The sequence below is a fragment of the Mustela putorius genome, unplaced genomic scaffold (genome assembly GCF_011764305.1).
Source record: "Mustela putorius furo isolate JIRA1106 unplaced genomic scaffold, ASM1176430v1.1 tig00004007_pilon_pilon_pilon, whole genome shotgun sequence".
NCBI classification, from domain to species: domain Eukaryota; kingdom Metazoa; phylum Chordata; class Mammalia; order Carnivora; family Mustelidae; genus Mustela; species Mustela putorius.
Window position 1 is genome coordinate 8637720 of NW_025422145.1, and position 18880 is coordinate 8656599.

Genomic DNA, 18880 nt, shown 5'->3' on the forward strand with positions numbered 1-18880 from the left:
CTCCAGCAAACAGTCCTGGGCATATAAAGTACATCTCTCACATTTTAAAAATGATACAATCTCAAAACACGTTACTTGGTGAGCTTTCGATTTTATTAGAAACATATCCTGAGAACAGTTGAGAAGCCGCGCTCATGGATGCGACAGGTCACGTTACTGGTTCCACAAAGATCTTCCAGAGCTCCTGCAGCAAACAGAGAAAGTAGATTCCCGAGGTTCACAAAGGAGCTGTCACAGTGTCAGAGAGGGAGTAATCAGCAAAGGACAAGAGTCCCACGGCACACGAACCATGGGCAGCACGCGCGCTGGCGCGGGAGCGAGGGGCTGCTTCTGATGGTTGGCGGCTTTGGGCTGCTCTTTCTGCCCTGCTGTGGAAGAGACGTGGGATGGCTAAGTCCTGGCATTCATCCAAGACACACGAGGATGTCACATAATCAAAATGGACCAGAAGAATGGCAGCAAGTTGCCATTTCTCCATTCGGGGAGATCTTAAGTGCCATGTCCTGTGACTGCTGAATTTCTTAAGGAGCTGATTTTTGTGGCCGTGTGGTGCTCCTCCTGACACGGGCCAGTGGAGAAAGTCCAATTTCTTAGTGGAAACTGAGTCCTCCCCGGGCCGAAGCAGACTGGGTGCCGTCACAGGGAGACGGGCGGGGAGGTGGTACAGCCACAAACAGAGCGCTGCTTCTCACGCGCCGCAATCACACAGTCCAGAGCTGGGCTCGCTCGGGGAGCGGGACGGGGAGCCTGCGAGAGAGCCCTCTCCCCCCTCCTCCTCAGAACTAGGACTGGTCTCCAAAGACCCAGAGAAAAGGCACAGCCACAAGGCAAAGAGAACAAGTCATTCATTTCAGACCTTTGGACTTGTAGCTCTTGGGATTTTCAAGGGTAATTTTGTTTCTGATTTCCCCCTGACCTGGGTTTAAAAAGAGTAACAGGAAGTGACGTGGTTATAGGATTAAGCCCCAGCTCTACCGCTGTCTGGTGGCATGACTTGCCCTGTCCCGGTATCCTCCGAGGAAGGAGCTCGGCATGGTACCTGGCCTGTGGACTGTGACTAGGACAATGACTCTGAGGCCTAGTTTGATGGACCCACGGTGCCCAGCCGGAAGGGCCATGGGTCATCAGCTAAGCCTGCCTAGTCTGAGAGGCCGGCGTATTTCCAGGGAAGATGTGGCCTCCTGGGGTTCCTGCATCGAGCACCCCACCAAGTGCCCTCGCGCTGCCTTCCTGTGCCATCAACCACCTCCTGTGCTCAGCCCTGCTTCCTCTGGAGCCTGAACTGCCCGCAGGGAAAGAACATGTCCTCAAGTCCAAGGCGACGGTTGGCCCTCACACCCACCAGCAGATGCGGAGCCCCCACTGCAGCCTTCGCCTGCTAGCGCTCCTCTGTCCTGACAGCACCAGGGTGCAGGGCCCATGTCTGGAGGACCCCGGGGTCAGCAGTGTCGCGCACACCAACAAGGGCCCACACACGGTGGGGGCCGCACCTACCAGTTGCTGGATGCGCTCGTAGACCAGGAGCTGCGGGAAGGAGGCCTCCACCGGCTCCACTGCGAAGCGCAGTCGGCCACCCGCGAGCCTCTCCAGCCGCTGCAGCCAGGAGCGGAAGTGGTCGTAGGCCTCGCACGTGACGTCCAGGTGTCTGAGCGTGAAGTTCAGCCTGCAAACAAGCAGCCGACACAGCATGCCTCACATGCTGCTCCCTGACCTCACTTCCCACCGGCCGATTTCCACTGAGCGCCTATGGTGTACTGAGCCCTGAGTGCGCTTCCTTCCTGAATCTGCAGGAGAGCCCGAGAGGTAGACAGGGTCACTGCTTCCATCTTAAAGACGTGGCAACTGAGGCTCAGAGAGTCAAAGTCAGGTGCTAGGATACCACCACGCGAAAAGACTGGCCCTGCCCTGAGCTACAAAGCAGGGCAGGAGGCAGATGCAGACCACTGCCGGCCGGCCGGCCTCCCCTGCTTCCTCTGGCACAGACGGCACGCTGGGTGCCCGAGACCATTTCTGCAGTGAGTGTACGAAGGGCAGGGCCTAAGAGCAGTGGGCAGAGAAGGCTGCTGGGAGGCGGTGGGCGGGCAGCCGTCAGACGGGTGACTTCAGAGCATGTCCTCCCGAGCCATCCCAGTGGGGCCGCTCGGCCACCTCTACACCTTAACCTGCAACACGATTTAACCTGACACTCAAATTCTTTGCTTTTTCCCCTTTTCTTTCCAAGATCTTTAACTACGAGAAATTTCTGACAGTATGATCAACCATCCCAGCTTCAACCTCATGGCTGCTGTGGTCTCTGCCTCCCCGCACACCCAGATGGATTGTTAAAAAGCTAATGCCAACCATCACAGCGTCTCCTCTGTAAACAGCCATGTGTATCACGATAAGATAAAGGATCTTGTTTCTTTGTTTCACCTGAAACAAATGTGAGGATAATTCTTTACTATTTCCGTATCTAGTCAGGGCAGGGCTCTCGAGGTTTCCCTTTGTCTATAAAATAAGGATCCAGGCAAGGTCCATGTGCTGTCACTGCTCCTGTGTGCCCTGAAGAAGCTCCTTGATAGTATCCGCGTGAACAGCGCTGTGATGGATACGCCCAGGGGGACGGCGGCGACACAGCCATGATCACTTCCCCAGGGCAGATTTCTAGATGCTGCACTGCTGGGTCGTTAAGTAGGGTTGGCTTCATGGCTTTTTTTCCCTTTAAGATTTTATTTTTAAGTAATCTCTACACCCAATGTGGGGCCGAACTTACGACCCCAAGATCAGGAATCATATGCTCTACTGACTGAGGCAGCCAGGGGCCCCGGTTTTATTTCAATTGCTTTTAGAAGAGCTGTGCCCCAGCATAGGAATTGGAGAAAACAGTGTCAAGTGTCCAGTACTGTGTCACCACAAAACAGACATGCCTTCAGTGGGAGCCCTAATGCCTCAGGATGTGCAAGTGCAAACGTCCTGGAGGGGCTCCGTCTGGACTGGGAGAAGACAGGCATTCCTGGGGCCCTGAGGTATCACAGAGGGGACATTCACAAAGAGAGGCCCTCGACAGAGTGGTGGCCGCTGGGCCAGCTCTGGAGAACGGGTGTGTTTACGGGTCGTCGGCTCACACGTCAGCCATGACGGGTTCCCTGCTACCCTCCCCAGCCTTCCTCTCTCCTCCGATGAGGTGGGGGCAGGCAGACGACAGGAGACCACATGGGTAAGGGGTGGCATTTGCTGGTACCCAGCAAGTGCTCAGTGAGCAAGTGACAGGACGACACTATTAAGTGCGCTCAGAAGGGGGTGTCTGGTTTTGGGGGGCACAGAGCTCACCTCTTCTCCACAGACAGAATGGCTGTGCAGGCATTTTCCAGTTTGTGAACGAGGCGGGACAGCGTTCTAAACAGAGCGTCGGTGAGGTCATCATCGTAAAACACTGCGGGGAAGGAACCGGGCAACGGGAAAATGCAACCGTCAGGGAGATCCGTCCCTCAGGGGACCCCGCACACTGCACCTGGTCGCCATGAACGTGCAGTGGCAGCAGCTCACAGGCTGAAAACCGCAGATGGGTGAGGCCGGGCCCCGGGGAGGGCTCCCCGAGGGGCGTGGTCACCATGACTGGGACATCTTACCCTCGGCCGCGAGCAGGATGGTGGTGTGGCTGTATAGGTCGGAAACGTCCTCCTGCGACCAGCTGAAGGGGACCTCCGGGTCTGTGAAGAAAAGCCATGTTGCGCACGTTCAGCTCTGAGGCTGAAAGAAGCTGCGGGAGAGGAAACAGCTGGGGGTAGCTTGGAATGGAGGGCCCCGCCAGGCAGGTCTGAATCCTAGTGCCCCAGCTTCAGGGCCACAGCTGCCCATGTGGCTGCCAGGGGTCTGCCTGCCTTGAGAGGCAGGTACTGCTGCCCCCGCAAACTTGCTGGGTGACCCCGAGAAAGGGGTTTCACCGCTCTAGGTTTCAGCTCTGCACCAGAATGGGCATAGTGACGCTGCCCTCAAGGACTGCTGGGGAGGTCGGTCACCTAAGGTGCTCAATGTTTGGCAGGTGACCGAAGTTTTCATACAAAGAGCAACCAGGCATGCAGATCTAAAACAGCCTCTATAATAAATGTAGAACACTCTCCCACCCAGTTGGCTCTGAAGCCACAAGGCTGACTACCCGCCATGGACAAAGCACTGTGTTGGGAGGCTGCCTCCCAGCCCTGGGCAGGCGCTGAACCCGGAGCATCCGTCCTCACCTCAAACTCGGGGATTACTGTGCCTACTGTACGGGGACACCGCCAGTCTGAGTGACAGAGCAGGTGGGAGCTGCCTGCAACCGTCATCCATCGGCTGATAGAGTGGAGTGGCTGTGAGCCAAGGGACCGTGGGGACAGCCAGGACCATCTGCCCAGCCCAGGCCATGGGGCTGACATCCCAGAGGTGGGACAAAGGGCCGTGAGTCTGGCAGGATATGGGAGATGCGTACCAGTGCACAGGTCGTCTTTGAGCCAGTCCAGTTCTTTGACCTTAACTACACCGCCTGCAAAAGCAAAACCAAGCAGAATGTCCAACTCAAAACAGAGAACAGGCTAACCCTTCCCGTTCTCTGCCCAAACCCCTCCGTCCCTCCAACATCCTCGCCACCTTCCTCCTTCCCTGCACAAATTTTGAGTGCTAGGTCTCTGGTCTGGCATTGGACACAGGGAATACAATGATTTAGAAGGTGCGTCCCTGTCCTCGGGGACCAGCAGCGCAGGAGAGGCTGGCCGACCAATGTGCATCCACCAGGCCACGCGGTCAGAGCACAGCTTGGATATGTGCCAGGGCGACAGGAGGAGGCAGGAGCTCTGGCTGCAGCCTGGGGTGTCAGGGGAGGCTTCAAAGAGAAGGTGAGTCATGTCTGCTCCTCCCTTCCAGTTCGTGTTGACGGGGCATTCAGTGATGTGACGGGGGATCACGTAGACAGGCGCCTGCCCCGTGGAGCGTGTGGCCGAGTGGGGTGGCAGATACCTCTCAACTGGTCGCACAGATGTCAAAATGCAAAGGTCTGAGGTGAAATGAGGCTCTGGTAGGGAACTGTGACCTCGTCTGGAGGTCTGGGGATCTGAGTATGGTGAGGAACTGACATGAGGGGGCGGGACCCTCAGATAGGCCAGGACAGCCGGCACGGAGCGGGTCCTGGGAGGCAGGGGCTACAGAAGACAGGGCCAGACCGCTCTGGGATCTGGGGCAGGCAGAAAGGCTCAGTGTCCTCTCAGACAGCAATGGGAGACCTCGGAAGGCTCTGAAGCCCGAGGGCTGGAGTGACCTGATCTGAGCAGGTAAGTGACGTCTGGGCTGCTCGGAGAAGGTCTGGACAGGAAGTCCGGGGAGGAGAAGCTGCCAGCATCTCTCACGTCAGCTCATTTCTGCGGGTGCTACAGAAATCCACCCATCAGGCAGACGAGGGTGGGAGGGTGGTCCGGGTAGAGGGAAGAGCACGAGAACTGAGTGCTCGGCTCGCTGGACAGGGCGGGATGGGGGTGGACAGCAAGGCCATCGGGGCCAGGCCGGAAAAGGAGGCAGGGGTCGGACTAGGAGGTTCGGCAGCCTGGACGTCACCCCAGTGTGCAGTGAAGCGCCTGGCCTGCGTTTTGAAAGGTCATTCTAGATGCTGCATGGAGGACAGCCTCGGTGGGTCAGACAAGAAGCCGGGAGATCAGGAGGGGGCTGATGTGACGTCCAGGAGGGGGAGAGCTAAAGCAGGACGCGGCAGTGGGCAAGGGACGAGCGGATGACGCAAGCACAGAATCGTCGGATGCGGAGCTCCGTGAAGCCCAGGGACTGTGGCTCACCTGGGTCTGCACACCCAGCTCCCAGGGTCACGGTACAGGGGGTTCGTCCCACCCCCGAACAGAAAGGCCTCCCTCCCACGGGGAAGAGCCGCTGGGCCTCACCTCCAGCAGCAGTCAGGTGGCCGTTGAGGGCAATGTTTCGCTGGCACATGGCCAAGAGATCTGCACCGACATCTGGAACGACAGAAGGGCACGCCATGAAACCCCGGCCACCACCGCACTCTCATCTCCAGGGTCGATAGCCTGACGGCAGAGAGGTGCAAAATGGAAAGTCAAGTTTCTCCTGTGTGTTTACTGCCAACATGAACTATGTTCACTTTAAGGCCCTTTTTAACCACTTCTCCCTTTGGTAAGAGGTGAGAGGGCTGGTGGGGATGGACTGTGCAGTCCAGAGGGAAGGGGTGAGCGCGCCTGTTTTGACTGTGTATGAAAGAAACAGGCATGGGTTTTTTCATGAGATTCACTGAGACACAGAGCAGATTCCTACATGCTGGGGGTGTGCTCTCAGGCATGCTGTTGTGGCCACCCATTTCTCCTGAGCTGCCCGGTGCTCTGATGTGGTGGGGCTTCCCTTTCTTTGCGCAAAACCAATCCTTAGTACTATGCATCCTTGAAGGGACAGGGGGTGCAGGGCTGTGGGTATTTTACCAAAACTTAATTTTTACTTAGGAGAGTGTACACTTAAAAGGCACAGAAAGCTGTGTGAGTGACATCTGCCCAGCTCACTATGGCTGTGGATGACCTGACCCCGTCCCATCACCACTGAGGACTCTCCATTCCAGGGAACATGCAGAGCCTGGGACACACCTATCCCTTTCCGGGGGCCACTGGGTAGAGAGAACATTGATGGTGTGTGCCTGACAGCACACAACCGGTTTAGCAGCTTGTAAGGCTTTATGGCAGCTTTTGTTCAAATAGGTCTTCTGTGGGATTCTAACATATAAAACAGGTAAGAGAGAGCAGCTTTGGCTGAGTGGCAGTGGGAGACCAGAGCCCTGGGGCTGCCCCCCAATTATCCCTTTGCCGGCCCGAGGGAGGGCACAGACTCCGCTCCATGAAAACCAGTCTGAACCCTGGGTGTACCCCCCACCCCCACACACGTGACAGTGGCCATGTTTATGACCTGGGGCCAGTGCTTGACCTTACTCTTAGTCTGCCCATCTGGATGAAGGATGGTGACAGGGTCCCTGACTCCTGCCCAGGGTCACTGTGAAGTCACCGGCAGGCGCTGAAGCCCATGAAAGGCTTTGCCAACTAGAAGGTGCCGAGGAGATGCAAGCTCCCTTCTTTGTGCCAGGAAACCCCCTCTCAAGGACAAGACAACTTGAGTATATGCTGTTGTTGGGCATGAGGCACAGGCAAAGCTCTTGGGTGGTGCATGATGCCTTGACTCTGGGAAGGGCTCGCTGACAATTCACAGGCGCCCTGGCACGGAGTGGAACCGGGGGCTGCCCTGCACATGCCCAGCCAGCGGCCAACGCAGTATCTGGAAAGTGTGCCAGCATCAGGGGGATCCCTAATTTCCCTTTCCTGTCTCAGAAGCAACAAAATGGGTGCTGTGGGGACAGGAACTGGGGATCAACAAGATGCAAAGCAGAGCAGCAGATGTCCCCTTTCTGCAGACACTGAGGATTTATAGTGCAGTGACCACCCCCCCCCCGATGAGATCCTTCCCTCTTATGAACTGGTACACGCTTTTGGAAAAAGCGTGTGGGCTAGAGTGGGTGTAGTTGAGAGCATCGCGCCCTTGGAAAAGTCTGGGTGTCACCACTGAACTGCAGGTACATGACATCCCATCACTGCTGCGGCGGGGGGAGTGGGGGATTCTATAGCACTTTCTGTCACATTTCAGCAGCTTCTATGTGAGTCTAACGTTACTTCAAATAAAAACTGAGAAAGAAATCACTTGGCAATATGTATCACAAGCTTAAAAAAGGAGTGCCTGGGTGGCTCAGTCATTGGGTATCTGCCTTCAACTTGGGTCATGGTCCTAGGGTCCTGGAATCGAGCCCTGCATCGGGCTCCCTGCTCAGTGGGAGGCCTGCTTCTCCCTCTCCCAGTCTCCCTGCTTGTGTTCCCTCTCTCGCTGTCTCTCTGTTAAATACATAAAATCTTAAAAAAAAAAAAAGCTTAAAAAGGGTCAGACCTGTTTCTAGGAACCTAATCGCAGGATCAGCAGACAATGGTGAACAAAGGTGTTCACCGCAGGGCCAACTGAGAAAATTGCAAATAGAAAAACAAAAACACCAAAGCACATGGGAACAACCAAAATGTCCAGACACAGGAAAATGGTTTAAAAAAAAAAAAAAAAAAAGATGAACTATTACCTGAACATTAAAAGTCATATTTCTAGTTTCTAGTGATTTTGGAAAATATTCTTGAAAAAATGTTTTCCTGCATTTTGGACTATGAATACATAGTCCAATTTCAGCTACTACTTGGGAGTATGTATACTCAGAGAAAAAGGGGAAAGAGGATTAAAAAAAAAAACAAAAACCCATACACAAACAGTTCAAGTAATGGTTCTAAAGCTCTAGGAGGACCGAGACTCTGTCTTATTCACTCCTGGATCTCCTGTATCTTGGACCATATCTGCATAGAGTGGACACTTGATAAACTGCATACTATTGAACGAATCTGGGGATTGTAAAAGTCTGAGTCAATTTGACTTGCTGTCCTAAGAAGTTTCCACTTCTGAGACAAGTACTATAGTAGGCAAGTTCTTCCTAAGCAAGTACTGTGGTAGGCAAGACTTCTATACCGGGGAAAACACCATGAAGCCTGTTTCCAAGCCTTACAAAAAGGTGGAGCCCCCCTGGTTTTCTGAGCCTTCCGTGCTTCCGTGGGCTGTGAGAGATGTGGGCAGGGCAGCGGGGCCTCCTGCACTGTTAGTGCTCCTGCACCTGCGGGCGGTGCTGGGCTCTCCCCGCGTTGCTGAGAAATCAGCAGAGGGTGCAGAAAACCAGTGGAAAAGTGTGGAAAAGTCAATAGCAGCCAAAGTTCCATCTCTGGCTGTTCTGCCTCACTTCCTGACAGTCAAGCAGGCCCTGTGAGGAGACTACTACCCCTTAGCCTACGATGGCAGGCCTACCTGTACAGTAAACGGTACGTGCCACGGTGGCTGCGATGATGCTGGCCAGCCCCGTGCCCGCCCCGAGCTCCAGCACGGTGCGTCCCTGGAAGAGGTCCCGTTGGAACAGGATGTAGTCGGCCAGGAGCAGGGCACCCCGCCACACCTGGGGGAGAGACGGACAAGGAATGACAACTGATGTGAGGCTCCAGGGAGACCCTTTGGGGCCACAGGAAGTGGACAGGACCTACCCACCTGCTTGCCAACATCCTCCAGGGGGGTGGCCATGGTGTGCTCTGGACAGGATGGAAACCAAGAGAAAGGGCCGTGAAAATGGGGACGGACAGAACACAGACAGACAAGGTGTGTGGCATTCTGCAAACACGGCCGGATGGGTCCTAGAGCTGAGCGTTCTCCAGAGCGGCAGAGACACGGGTCGTGAGACAGTCGGGAGGGGCTGCGTGAGTGTCACTCACATAACTGGGTGTCTCCACCCCTCAGCCTAGAGATGAGGGTCACTGCAGGTCCTGGACCAGCCTGGTCACCACCCACCCCCAGCCCCGACTTCACTTTACTGTGCTCGGTAACTGCGCGCTAGTCACAGCGTATTTATGTCGTCTGGGCCGGCTCTATGCTGACAACAGTCATGGTGCATTCTGCATGTTTCTTACACTTAGAACCACAACAGACGTCAACAAAGTCAGTTTGAGTATATATCCTATTTCAGATGAACTATGGGAAGGTGTATTCTCAAGCACAAAATGTATTAGGATAAAATCTGGTGGTGGCATGGAGGGCGGGGGAGAGAACAGAAATAGGAGACCAAAGGGAAAAAGGAACGTGGCAAACATCTTGGCTGGTAATGAACTGGCTGGCGCGTTCTGAAGCAGGTAGAAGATGGCTGTCAAATTAAAACACGCACAACACATGCGCAGTGCGGGGGTGCTCCACGTGCACGCCAGACTTGCCTGCATCAGACTACATGCTTACAACGGAAGAGGAGAAGGGACTGAGGGACCGAGGCAGGGCTCAGACCCGTAGGATCGGAAGCAGCCTCCCCGAGGCTCTGCCCTACGAGGTGAGGGGGGCAGCCTGCACGCCTCTGGTGTTTGGTCCCCCAATGCGGGATCTGACATCATGACCCTGAGATCGAGACCTGAGCTGAGATCAAGAGTCAGGAACTCAACTGACTGAGCCAGCTAGGTGTCCCTCCCCTCTGGGTACTTTTTAATTGGTGTCTCAGATGGGCCCATAGCTGGAAAACAATGACCTGGTCTGTAGGTCAGAGGAAAACGATGGTCAGGAGACTGACAAATGCTCTGTACGAGGCCCCGTACAGGCACATACTGGGCATTACTTATTAAATGATCACCAAAGGGCAGTATCCTGGGCCCCAGTTTATAGGTGCAAACACAGTCTCTGGGTGGGCAAGACACTTGTCAAAGGTCACCTGGCTCACGAAGGGTTGAGGTGGGTCAAAGCCTAGCTCTGCAGGGCACCAGAGTCCAAGACCTGGTCCCTTCCCAGATGGACGCATACAGCTGGGGGTGGAACACCCGGGGGTTATCCCTGCAGCTCAAGCATTTAATCGCCTTGCCACGAGCTCTCTCCAGGGTGCGTAGGACTGACGGCATGCTGAAAAGAAGGGCCTTACCATGAGTCTGTGAGACGGGCAGGCCGGAAACCTGACCATACACGGGACTTCTGCTGTGGGACCTTGCAGCCTGCAGGATACATTCCCAGGACGTTAAACACCCAGACACCAGAGGCTGAACCCTCTGTACGGAATAACCAAGTCTGCCACTCCTCTCGCAGGAAGGCCAATTAAGTGAAGGCTGAGAGCAAAATGAGCCACCACAGGCCCCCGAGGACCCCCAGGCCCCCCGGGACAGAACTTCCCAACATGACATAAAAACACAGGCTGTGGTGGGGCGCCTGGGTGGCTCAGTTGGTTAAGTATCTGCCTTCGGCTCAGGGTCATGATCCCAGGGTCCTGGAATCGAGTCCTACAGCAGGCTCCCTGCTCAGTGGGGTCTGCTTCTCCCTCTCCCTCTGCCTGCTATTCCACCTGCTTGTGCTCTCTCTGTCAAGTAAATAATAAAATATGAAAAATAAACAAACAAGAAAAAAACCCCAAAAAGAACATGGGCTCTGAAATCAGACAGACCTAGATGCAAACTGTCACTCTGCCACTAACTGGCTGTGTGACCTGGGGCAAGTTCCTCACCCTCTCTGATCTCTGTTCCCACCTCTGTGAAACCGGAAGGCTCCTCCCTGGAAAGGCTATGAGGAACAGAGGTAATCATGGAAAACATGGAGTAGGGTTCTGGTGTGAATTCCACATCACCCTTAATGGAACGGACTAGAACACAGCCTGCGTGGTTCCGAGCAGGCACTCACTAACTACCTGTTGCATGGACGTGTGGATGGATGAGAGCGCTGGTGTTTTTCAGAGTGCCCTAAGTGACCCTGTGCCCCCGACCCATGCCAGTGTCCAGGCTTATGGGGGCCTCAGACGCATTGATCAGACTCAACACAGAGTGCTTTCCCCCGAGATGAGCAATGCCAGGGGAGGCAAGAGTCCTGGCCGTGGAGATGGACATGGATTCAGAACCTTCCTCGCTGCCCCCCAGCTGTGGGGCGTCAGGCTTGTGGCTTGCTATCTGTATACACCTCCTGAGCCCCAGAGGAGGGCTGTAGAGTCTTCTTTTTATAAAGTGAGGTAGGTCAAACGTCTAAACATGACAGGTGCTTAACATCACTGGCCCACTTCCTGCCCCAGCTTCCCATCAATACTGGCATTTCTAATGCGCCGCTTCCAGGATCTAAAATCCTGGTGTCACCACACCCCTCTGCCCGGCGGAAGACACTTGCTGCTGCTTCTCCACGCCCGCGGGAACCCGGAACTCGTTCCCGCCCGACTCCTGCCACATCCCTACCCCCCTTCCCAGGCATCTTCTAGCGCCCGGTCCCTCCGACTGGCCTGCAGGCCTCCTCCAGATCGATTCTGGTCTACCTCCCTCTCTCCCTGCCACGCTCCGGCTCCAGAATCTCCCATGGCACCCTGCTGCTGCTGAGTCTTCCAGCAACTCTACCCTGAGCCACAGCTCCAGCATGCTGAGTTGCATCAAAACACTGATGTGGGAGGTGGTGGCAGCAGGGCTCCCCAGGGGAGGCAACAGCGAGGCTGGGATATGTGCAACTCGGAATGTGTTAGGAAACATGAGGCTGGGAGCAGGAAGTACCTGACTGGCTCAGTCAGTTAAGCATCCAACTCTTGATCTCAGCTAAGGTCCTGATCTAAGGTCGTGGGTTCAAGCCCCACACCGGGCTCTGTGATGGGCATGGAAGGAAGGAAGGAAGGAAGGAGAGGAGAAGAAAAGACTGAAGACAGAATGGAAGGTAGGCAGGGAGGGAGGGAGAAGAGGCTGGGGGCAGGCCCTCCAGGAAGGAAGCGGAACACAGCACAGGCCCACAGGTGAGAAAGCGCATGGAGGGGGAGCACTGAGCAGAGCCGTGTCAGGCAAGGCCCAGTTGCCTGGACTGTATCCTGAGAACAATGGGGAGCAGGAGAGGGACCTGTGCGTCCCAGACAGTTCCTCCTGCTGGCAGTGGCACTACCTGAGCTCAGTTTCAGTGTCGCCACTTCTGGTAACTCGCCTGATTCCACTACACCCTGGCCCGGGCCTGCACACAGAGCCCATGAGCAAACGCCCTGCACCCTGATCCACACTACAGTGCCGCACCGGTGGCCGGCGAGCCGACCTGGACTCACCTATTCTGATGACATCCTGGGGGCTGCTCTCTCGTGCTTCGTCTGCCAGGGGGTCATCTTCCTCCTGTGTTAGAATCGTGGGATGTACCTTGTCTCTTGGAGGCTCTGCTGGCTCGGCGTCCGAAGCTGCCCGCGGTCTCCTCTCGACGTCCAAATCCCCGTCCTCATCAAGCCGAGCTCCCACCCCCTCCTGGCTGGTGGCGTCACTACTGCAGCCACTCCCCAGAGGGGGCCTGGTGCTGCCTGGCCCAGAAGCCGATGTCTGCTCTGCAGGACCCATGCCATGACGGCCACCCTCAGCCCCGGAGTCTGTCTGAGAGTCTTGGTTCCACAGAAGCTTGAACTGGGACAGGAAAACTGGAAGGCAAGACAAACACAAAAGGAGAATTATCTCCGAGCTGTCTCCTCCTTGCAGAAAATCTGATTCCCATCCGGACAGAGTTTCAAAGTCTGCTGGAGACCTCCTGGTGGAGGCCTAGTAATGGCCACAGAAAAGGCCCATTTGGCTCAGCCAAGAAGCTGGGGCCACGGACAGCAGCTACCATCTGATGAGCATCTACAGTGAAGGTGCTCGGCCCCCACTATCTTAGCCCTCCCTGCTGCTATGAAGACAGGGGTGCCAGCTACTCTTTACAAACGTGGAAACTGAGGCTTCGGGAAGTTAAGGGAGCCGACAAGGCCGCACAGCTTTTGACATAGCTGAGGCAAAACCCAAACCCAGTTCGCCTGACTCCTAAACTCGTGCCACTTTGTACTACACTGTTCTACCTCCTAAGGGTTGGAGAACAGGACAAGGACACCGAGCAGCCTTCCCCATCCGGTGACTAGAACGTCACTGAGACGAGTTTCAGTAAGAGTGTGTGTTCCAGAGAGGTGGGCTGGAGGTAGGGGTGCAAGGGCTCGAGAGGACAGTTCTGGACTACAGTCCTCTATCTCCCCAGGATACCTAACCCCAGGCCAGCCACTGATCTGTTCTGGAACTCTGGCTCCTGAATTTAGGGTCCAAACTGGGTCACAAGGGAAAGCGGAGTATTAATCACACCACAACAAGCTAATACAGGGTGGTCAAAGCTGGGGAGGGTGGCCAGGGAGGACCTGAGTGGGGTGACGTTTGGAGTCAGGGCTGGGAGGGAAGAACCTTCTAGGTTAAACAGCAGCAAGGACAAAGGCACGGAGGGAAGAAGTGTGTGCAGTGTATGGATAGAAAGGAGCAGAGAAAGGTTAAATGTGAACACACAGGCAAGGCCTGTGTTGGGCTGGGCTTCACAGGCTGGGGTGAAAAGTCTGATTTTATTCTAAGAGCCAGGCCGAGCCACTGGAGGGCCTAAATCAGGGTGCTGATGTGATCTGGATTTTCAAAAGATCCCCTTGGTTGCTGCGGCGATGAGTAGGCAGAGGGTGTGCAGAGCAAAGCCAGGGAGCCCCGGTGGGAGGAGCTGGAGGCCCCCAGCCTAGTGACAAAGGGGGCTGACCTGGGGTGGGGCAATGGAAGCCTGAACCCTGTCTCCTGAACGGAACATGGGCTTCCTGAGGGCAGGGCTCATTCCCTTCTACATTTCCAGCATCAAGCCCTGCCCACCCACCCCCCAATCTTGCACAAAGTAGGTGCTCAGGAAAGCACAGGACTTCACTCAATGCAACAAGGGTACTTAGGAAGTGGCGTGAGGGTAACGGTTGAACAATGCAATCTACCTAGTCTTTTACCCAAAAAGAGGAATATGAGAAAGCAGAAAACAAAATGAAATCCACGGGGTGCTGGGCCCCTCTGCACGTGTCCTGGACCTTACCAGGCTGTCCCATGCCATTCAGCCGCACCATGAGGTGCCTGTGGTTCGGGGTGTAGAGGTGGACATCTGAGAGCACAGTGTCACTTTTGAAGGTGACCTCGTCCATGGCTGGGGTGGGGGCCAGCTACCATGGCCGGGCTCTACATGAATCATGGGACAGCAGCACCTGGAAGGCAAGATCAAGTCCTCAGGACAGCTGGTCCCAAAGGGGATCAAGTGTAAACACTCCCCAGCCTGGTGGTAAACAGTTTTGCATCCCCCCAGGAGAATATGCTCCCCCTTTTCAATTCTCTTTTATTTTTCCTAAAGGAGAAAGTCTCAGGGCCTTTGCAAGGGAAAGAATCCAGCTACAATTGTGTTATTTTGTTTGCAGTGTGTTCATTTTCACAGGAATCTTTTATTTATGGCAAAGGATCTGAATTTCCATTTATACTGATTAATACTGATAAAGGAAAGTTTTCCTTTCAATTTTTTCCAACTTTTTTATCGTGAAAATATTCAAACAGACAAGAAAGTTGAGTGGACAGCATAATATACAGCCATATACCCACTGCTTAGATCCAGTGATGAACGCCTTTTCATATGGGGTCGAGTGATCTGTCTACCTGGGTTTTTGCTCCCCTGAACTGAAAGGAAATTCTAGATATCACGTTTTATCTCAAATTCCTCTACCGTGTCTCTTAAGACATGCTGTCACATAACCATAAGCCCATTAGCAGATCTAAGACCATTTACGATTCCCTTGCACCATTTAAAACCTCATCACTATCCATATTCCCTTGCACCATTTAAAACCTCATCACTATCCATAGCCGATTTTCTCCATTTCTCATGCAAATATCCTTTATTGCTGGTTTTTCCTAAAACAGTATTCAACCACAATTTACACTTTGCGTTTAGGGACTTCCCCTTTAGTTTTTTTTTTTAATTCTAGAAGTTGACTCCTGCGGCCCAAATTTGCTGCTTGAAAACATTCTTTTGACATTAAAAGGGGAGGGGAGTCGTATCAAAGGAAAAGCAACCAAGGCAATCACCATACTGCTGCTGTGCAGATGCGGAAAATTACCGGGCAACACAGCAATAACCCAAGTGTGGAAAACCACACCTGAGGCAAGAGGGTCAAAACAGGAAGGCTCTCTCTCCAACCAAATGTTCTGCCTCATCAGAAAGCATTAAAGTAGGTGCTTGGGAAAGGACAGGACTTCACTCAATGCAGCAACTTGCAGAGTCATGGGCTGGGATGCTCGGCGGGGCAGGTGTAAACCCCAGGCTCCCACTTTGTGGCTATGTGACTTGGGGGAAATCACTTCACCTCTCTGGGCCTGTTCCTTCAGCTATATTCTCACCCTGAAGGGTTCCTGGGTTGTAAAGAACTGAGCAGAGTCCATGGCCCACAGCAGTTGTTAATTCCTTGTGTTGGGGCTGGTTTTAGACATTCGGCCCAAACCTGTCCATAAACCCTGACCTCCCAACAGGAGCTGTTCCTACCTGGGTAGGTGTGTGCACTAGCTGTATGTCCTAGGCTTGCCACGAAACCTCTAGGGCCTCTAGTTCTTCAGCTGGAAAATGGGATCATCATAACCCAGGCTGTCCTCACAGTCTGAGCACACATCACTGGAGTTCCTACATTTAAAGACTTGCCACGGGGAAGCCAAAGTTGTATCTACACAAAAAATTTTTGTGAAAAGCTGGCCCGTTGTTAAATTAGTTTCCAGGCTGGCTTTCCCAGCATAAAGCCAGTGGGTTGTGAAGTGAGGCTGTGAACCTAGAAAAATGATGTAGGATTTCACCGCGCCGGTGAAAGTGACAGAGGAGAAATGCTCCATCCTCACTCAGGCAAAAGCCCTCAACCAGCGAGGACTGGAAAATTAGGCTGCATCCAAAAAGGGGACTAAATGTCTCCAAGTTAGTTGTGGCTCTCCCAGGACTGCAAGATGTCCTGGGGGAAAACTGAGAACTTCTTACATATAGTTTTTGGAGGAAAAAAATCCTCTCTGATGACACTATGAACATCAAACATGAACCAAAGGAAGCTGTTTCTTGCTATAGGGCAATTTTGTTGGAAAAACTATATCCCACAGATAAGCCCAATACTATAATTGCACATCAACTTTTTTCTTAAGTATACACAAAAACAAAACTCAAATTCTTCATTCTAGTTGAATTTTCAGTTTTAAAATTCAAACTACCCAGACTTCCTGGAAATGTACCCCACAACCAAGTACCAGGAATTGGAATCCCTTTAGAGGGTTTCTCCTCTATCTGGGAAGAGAGGTGTCTTGTACCCACCTCCCTGCCTGTGTGAGGATTAAATGCAACAATGACCGGTTTTAGGGTTCGGGGCATAGTAAGTGGATAACAAATAACAACAGTGAATACTAAAAATAAAATAAAATAAAAACAAAACAAAACAAAAAACCCCAGTGAATACTGATCATTGTAGCAATAATAATTATTACTGAAGAGTGTTTATTGAAGATGGAAAAAGGCAACAGTTTTCTACTCAGGAATAGCTGACTCAGAGTCTCTGTCTGGGAATGCTACATACAACTGGATGTGCTTCAGTGCCGTCTAGAGGAGGAAAAGAACACCCAGACTGCTGATGGGATGATGGGACCCCCCCCTCGGACCTCCCTGGGGCTGCAGGTTCATCCTGCAGCAGCTTGGCTCTCTAAAGCCGTGGGGGTCAGACTCAGACGCTCTCAGCCTTTCTCCCCTAGGGTCCGCCCAAAAGCAGTTTGCTGGGATCTGAGGACTGAAATACGTCCCCGCCTCCCAGGTTTTCCCTCTGCCAGGTGGCACTCAACTCACTCATTCATCCATGGATATTTGGGTGAAGTTCTAGGACAGTTCGTGTCCCAGCGCGTGATAATGCAGCGCAGGAAGTGAAGACTGGGAAGCTGGAGGGACCGCGGTCCAGGGCGGCTGTAGCGGCGCGCAGACTCAGGAGTCAGGGGCTCCAGGGACCTCCTCCCCTCCCGGGACTCCTCTTTTTGTCTTGCCGCCTCCCTGAACGCCTCTCAAAAGGCAGTCACAGCTCGGCCTCGCCCTCCCTTCTTAATCCGGAACCGAGAGGGCTGCTTGGACCCCGGACAGAAACCCACCCGACAACAGGACTCCTTCGCCCACCACCATTGCTCGGCAGGGGGACACTGAGGCCCAGTGGGGACTCGGCCTCCAGGTTGGTGGGGGCTCTGTTTCAAGGTTAGGCGCCCTGCTAGGAGGCTCCCTGCAATCTCCCCAACCTGCCGCCTCTCCCGAGAGCTTACCTGCCACGGGCTGCAGAAGGAAGTCCACGATATGCTACAGGGACCCGGCTCAGGCAGCCGCCATAGTAGGCGGCCTGCGCAGGCGCGGCCACGCCCCTCCTGGCGCGCCGGCCGCCGCCGCGCCGTGGCCACGCCCTCCCCCTCCCTCCCCGCCACCCCCCCCCCCCCGCGCGCCGGAGCTGCCCTGGCGGCGGCGTCCGCGTCCGCGGTACGCGTCTGTGGCTAGAACCGGCGGGACTTCGTTCCCGGTCCTTTGTGCCTTTCGCCATTCACGAGCCTGACACAGACCCGCCTTGTCGGGCCTCGAGGGTCCTCCCGTAAGTTATGGCCCAGCGGCAGCCCTACTTTGTGGTCACCTCTTCCGGGAGCCTTCCTTGAGTCCCCGTTTTCCAGCTCATGTAGACCCGTGTCTGGGCTCTTCTCAGTCCGAGCACCTGTGACTCGGGTCGTGAGACCTGCTTACCCGCCTCCAGCACTAGGGTCTGAGTGCATGGGGGGAGAGGAAGCTGCTGGTTCGCCTCTGCAACCCACGCTGGACTTAACCCTGTCCAAAACGGGACAGAGATCAATGCTTGTAAAGCAGTTAGCATCAGCAGCTCAACTTAGAAGTTTTATATATATATATAAATTTTTTTGAGAAGCTTTTTATTTTTGTAAATTTGTTTGTATTTTTTTCACCGTTATATGTGTCCTCTTTAATCCCCAGCCCCGCTCACCCCCCCAACAATTTGTTCTCTATAGTTAAGAGTCTGTTTCTTGGTTTCCCTCTCTCTCTCTCTCTTTCCTTTGCTCATTTGTTTCATTTCTTAAATGCTACGTATGAGCGAGATCCTATGATATTTCTCTTTCTGTGACTGATTTATTTCACGCAGCATCGTACTCTTTAGCTCATTCCATGTCATTGCAAATGGCAACTTCATTCTTTTTGATGGGTGAATAATATTCCATTTTCTATCATCCATTCGTCAGTTGGTGGACACTTGGGCTGCTTCAGTATCTTGGCCCTTGTAAATAGCAGCAATCAATGCTGCTGTAACAAAGGGTGCATGTATCCCTTTGAATGAATGCTCTTGTGTTCCGTGGGTAAATACCCAGGAGTGGCAGTGCTGGATCTTAGGGTAGTTCTATTTAATTTTTTTGAGGAATCTCCGTACCGCTGTCCAGAGTGGCTGCACCAGATTGGATTC

At 53.9% G+C, this 18880-nt stretch overlaps 1 protein-coding gene across 3 annotated transcripts; it reads right to left on the bottom strand.

Annotated features, from left to right (window-relative positions):
• Positions 1 to 71: 71 nt before the first annotated feature.
• METTL22 (methyltransferase 22, Kin17 lysine) lies at positions 72 to 17791 on the bottom strand. 3 transcript variants are annotated; one of them, XM_004750417.2, is made up of 11 exons: positions 17694 to 17791; positions 14425 to 14590; positions 12638 to 12994; positions 9118 to 9158; positions 8884 to 9028; positions 5895 to 5966; positions 4445 to 4498; positions 3609 to 3689; positions 3310 to 3412; positions 1495 to 1663; positions 72 to 184 (listed from the first exon to the last, which is right to left on the bottom strand). In XM_004750417.2, the coding sequence occupies exons 2-11, from the start codon at positions 14528 to 14530 to the stop codon at positions 149 to 151; spliced, it is 1164 nt and encodes a 387-aa protein (XP_004750474.1). In that variant the 5' UTR covers positions 14531 to 14590; positions 17694 to 17791; the 3' UTR covers positions 72 to 148. The 3 variants fall into 3 exon arrangements, with proteins under 3 accessions (XP_004750474.1, XP_012910628.1, XP_004750473.1); XM_004750416.3 differs by lacking the exon at positions 72 to 184 and adding an exon at positions 209 to 368; XM_013055174.2 differs by lacking the exons at positions 72 to 184; positions 14425 to 14590 and adding an exon at positions 207 to 368 and having other exon boundaries at positions 17694 to 17780.
• Positions 17792 to 18880: the final 1089 nt, after the last annotated feature.

Bases quoted from the DNA above. Each gene is read 5' to 3' on its own strand.
- METTL22 (XM_004750416.3), bottom strand. From the start codon at position 14,530: ATGGACGAGGTCACCTTCAAAAGTGACACTGTGCTCTCAGATGTCCAC. The intron at 9,159-12,637 runs GTGAGTCCAGGT...CATCCTGTCCAG, and splicing joins CCAGGATGTCATCAGAATAG to AGCACACCATGGCCACCCCC. The intron at 5,967-8,883 runs GTAGGCCTGCCA...CTGTCGTTCCAG, and splicing joins ACGTACCGTTTACTGTACAG to ATGTCGGTGCAGATCTCTTG.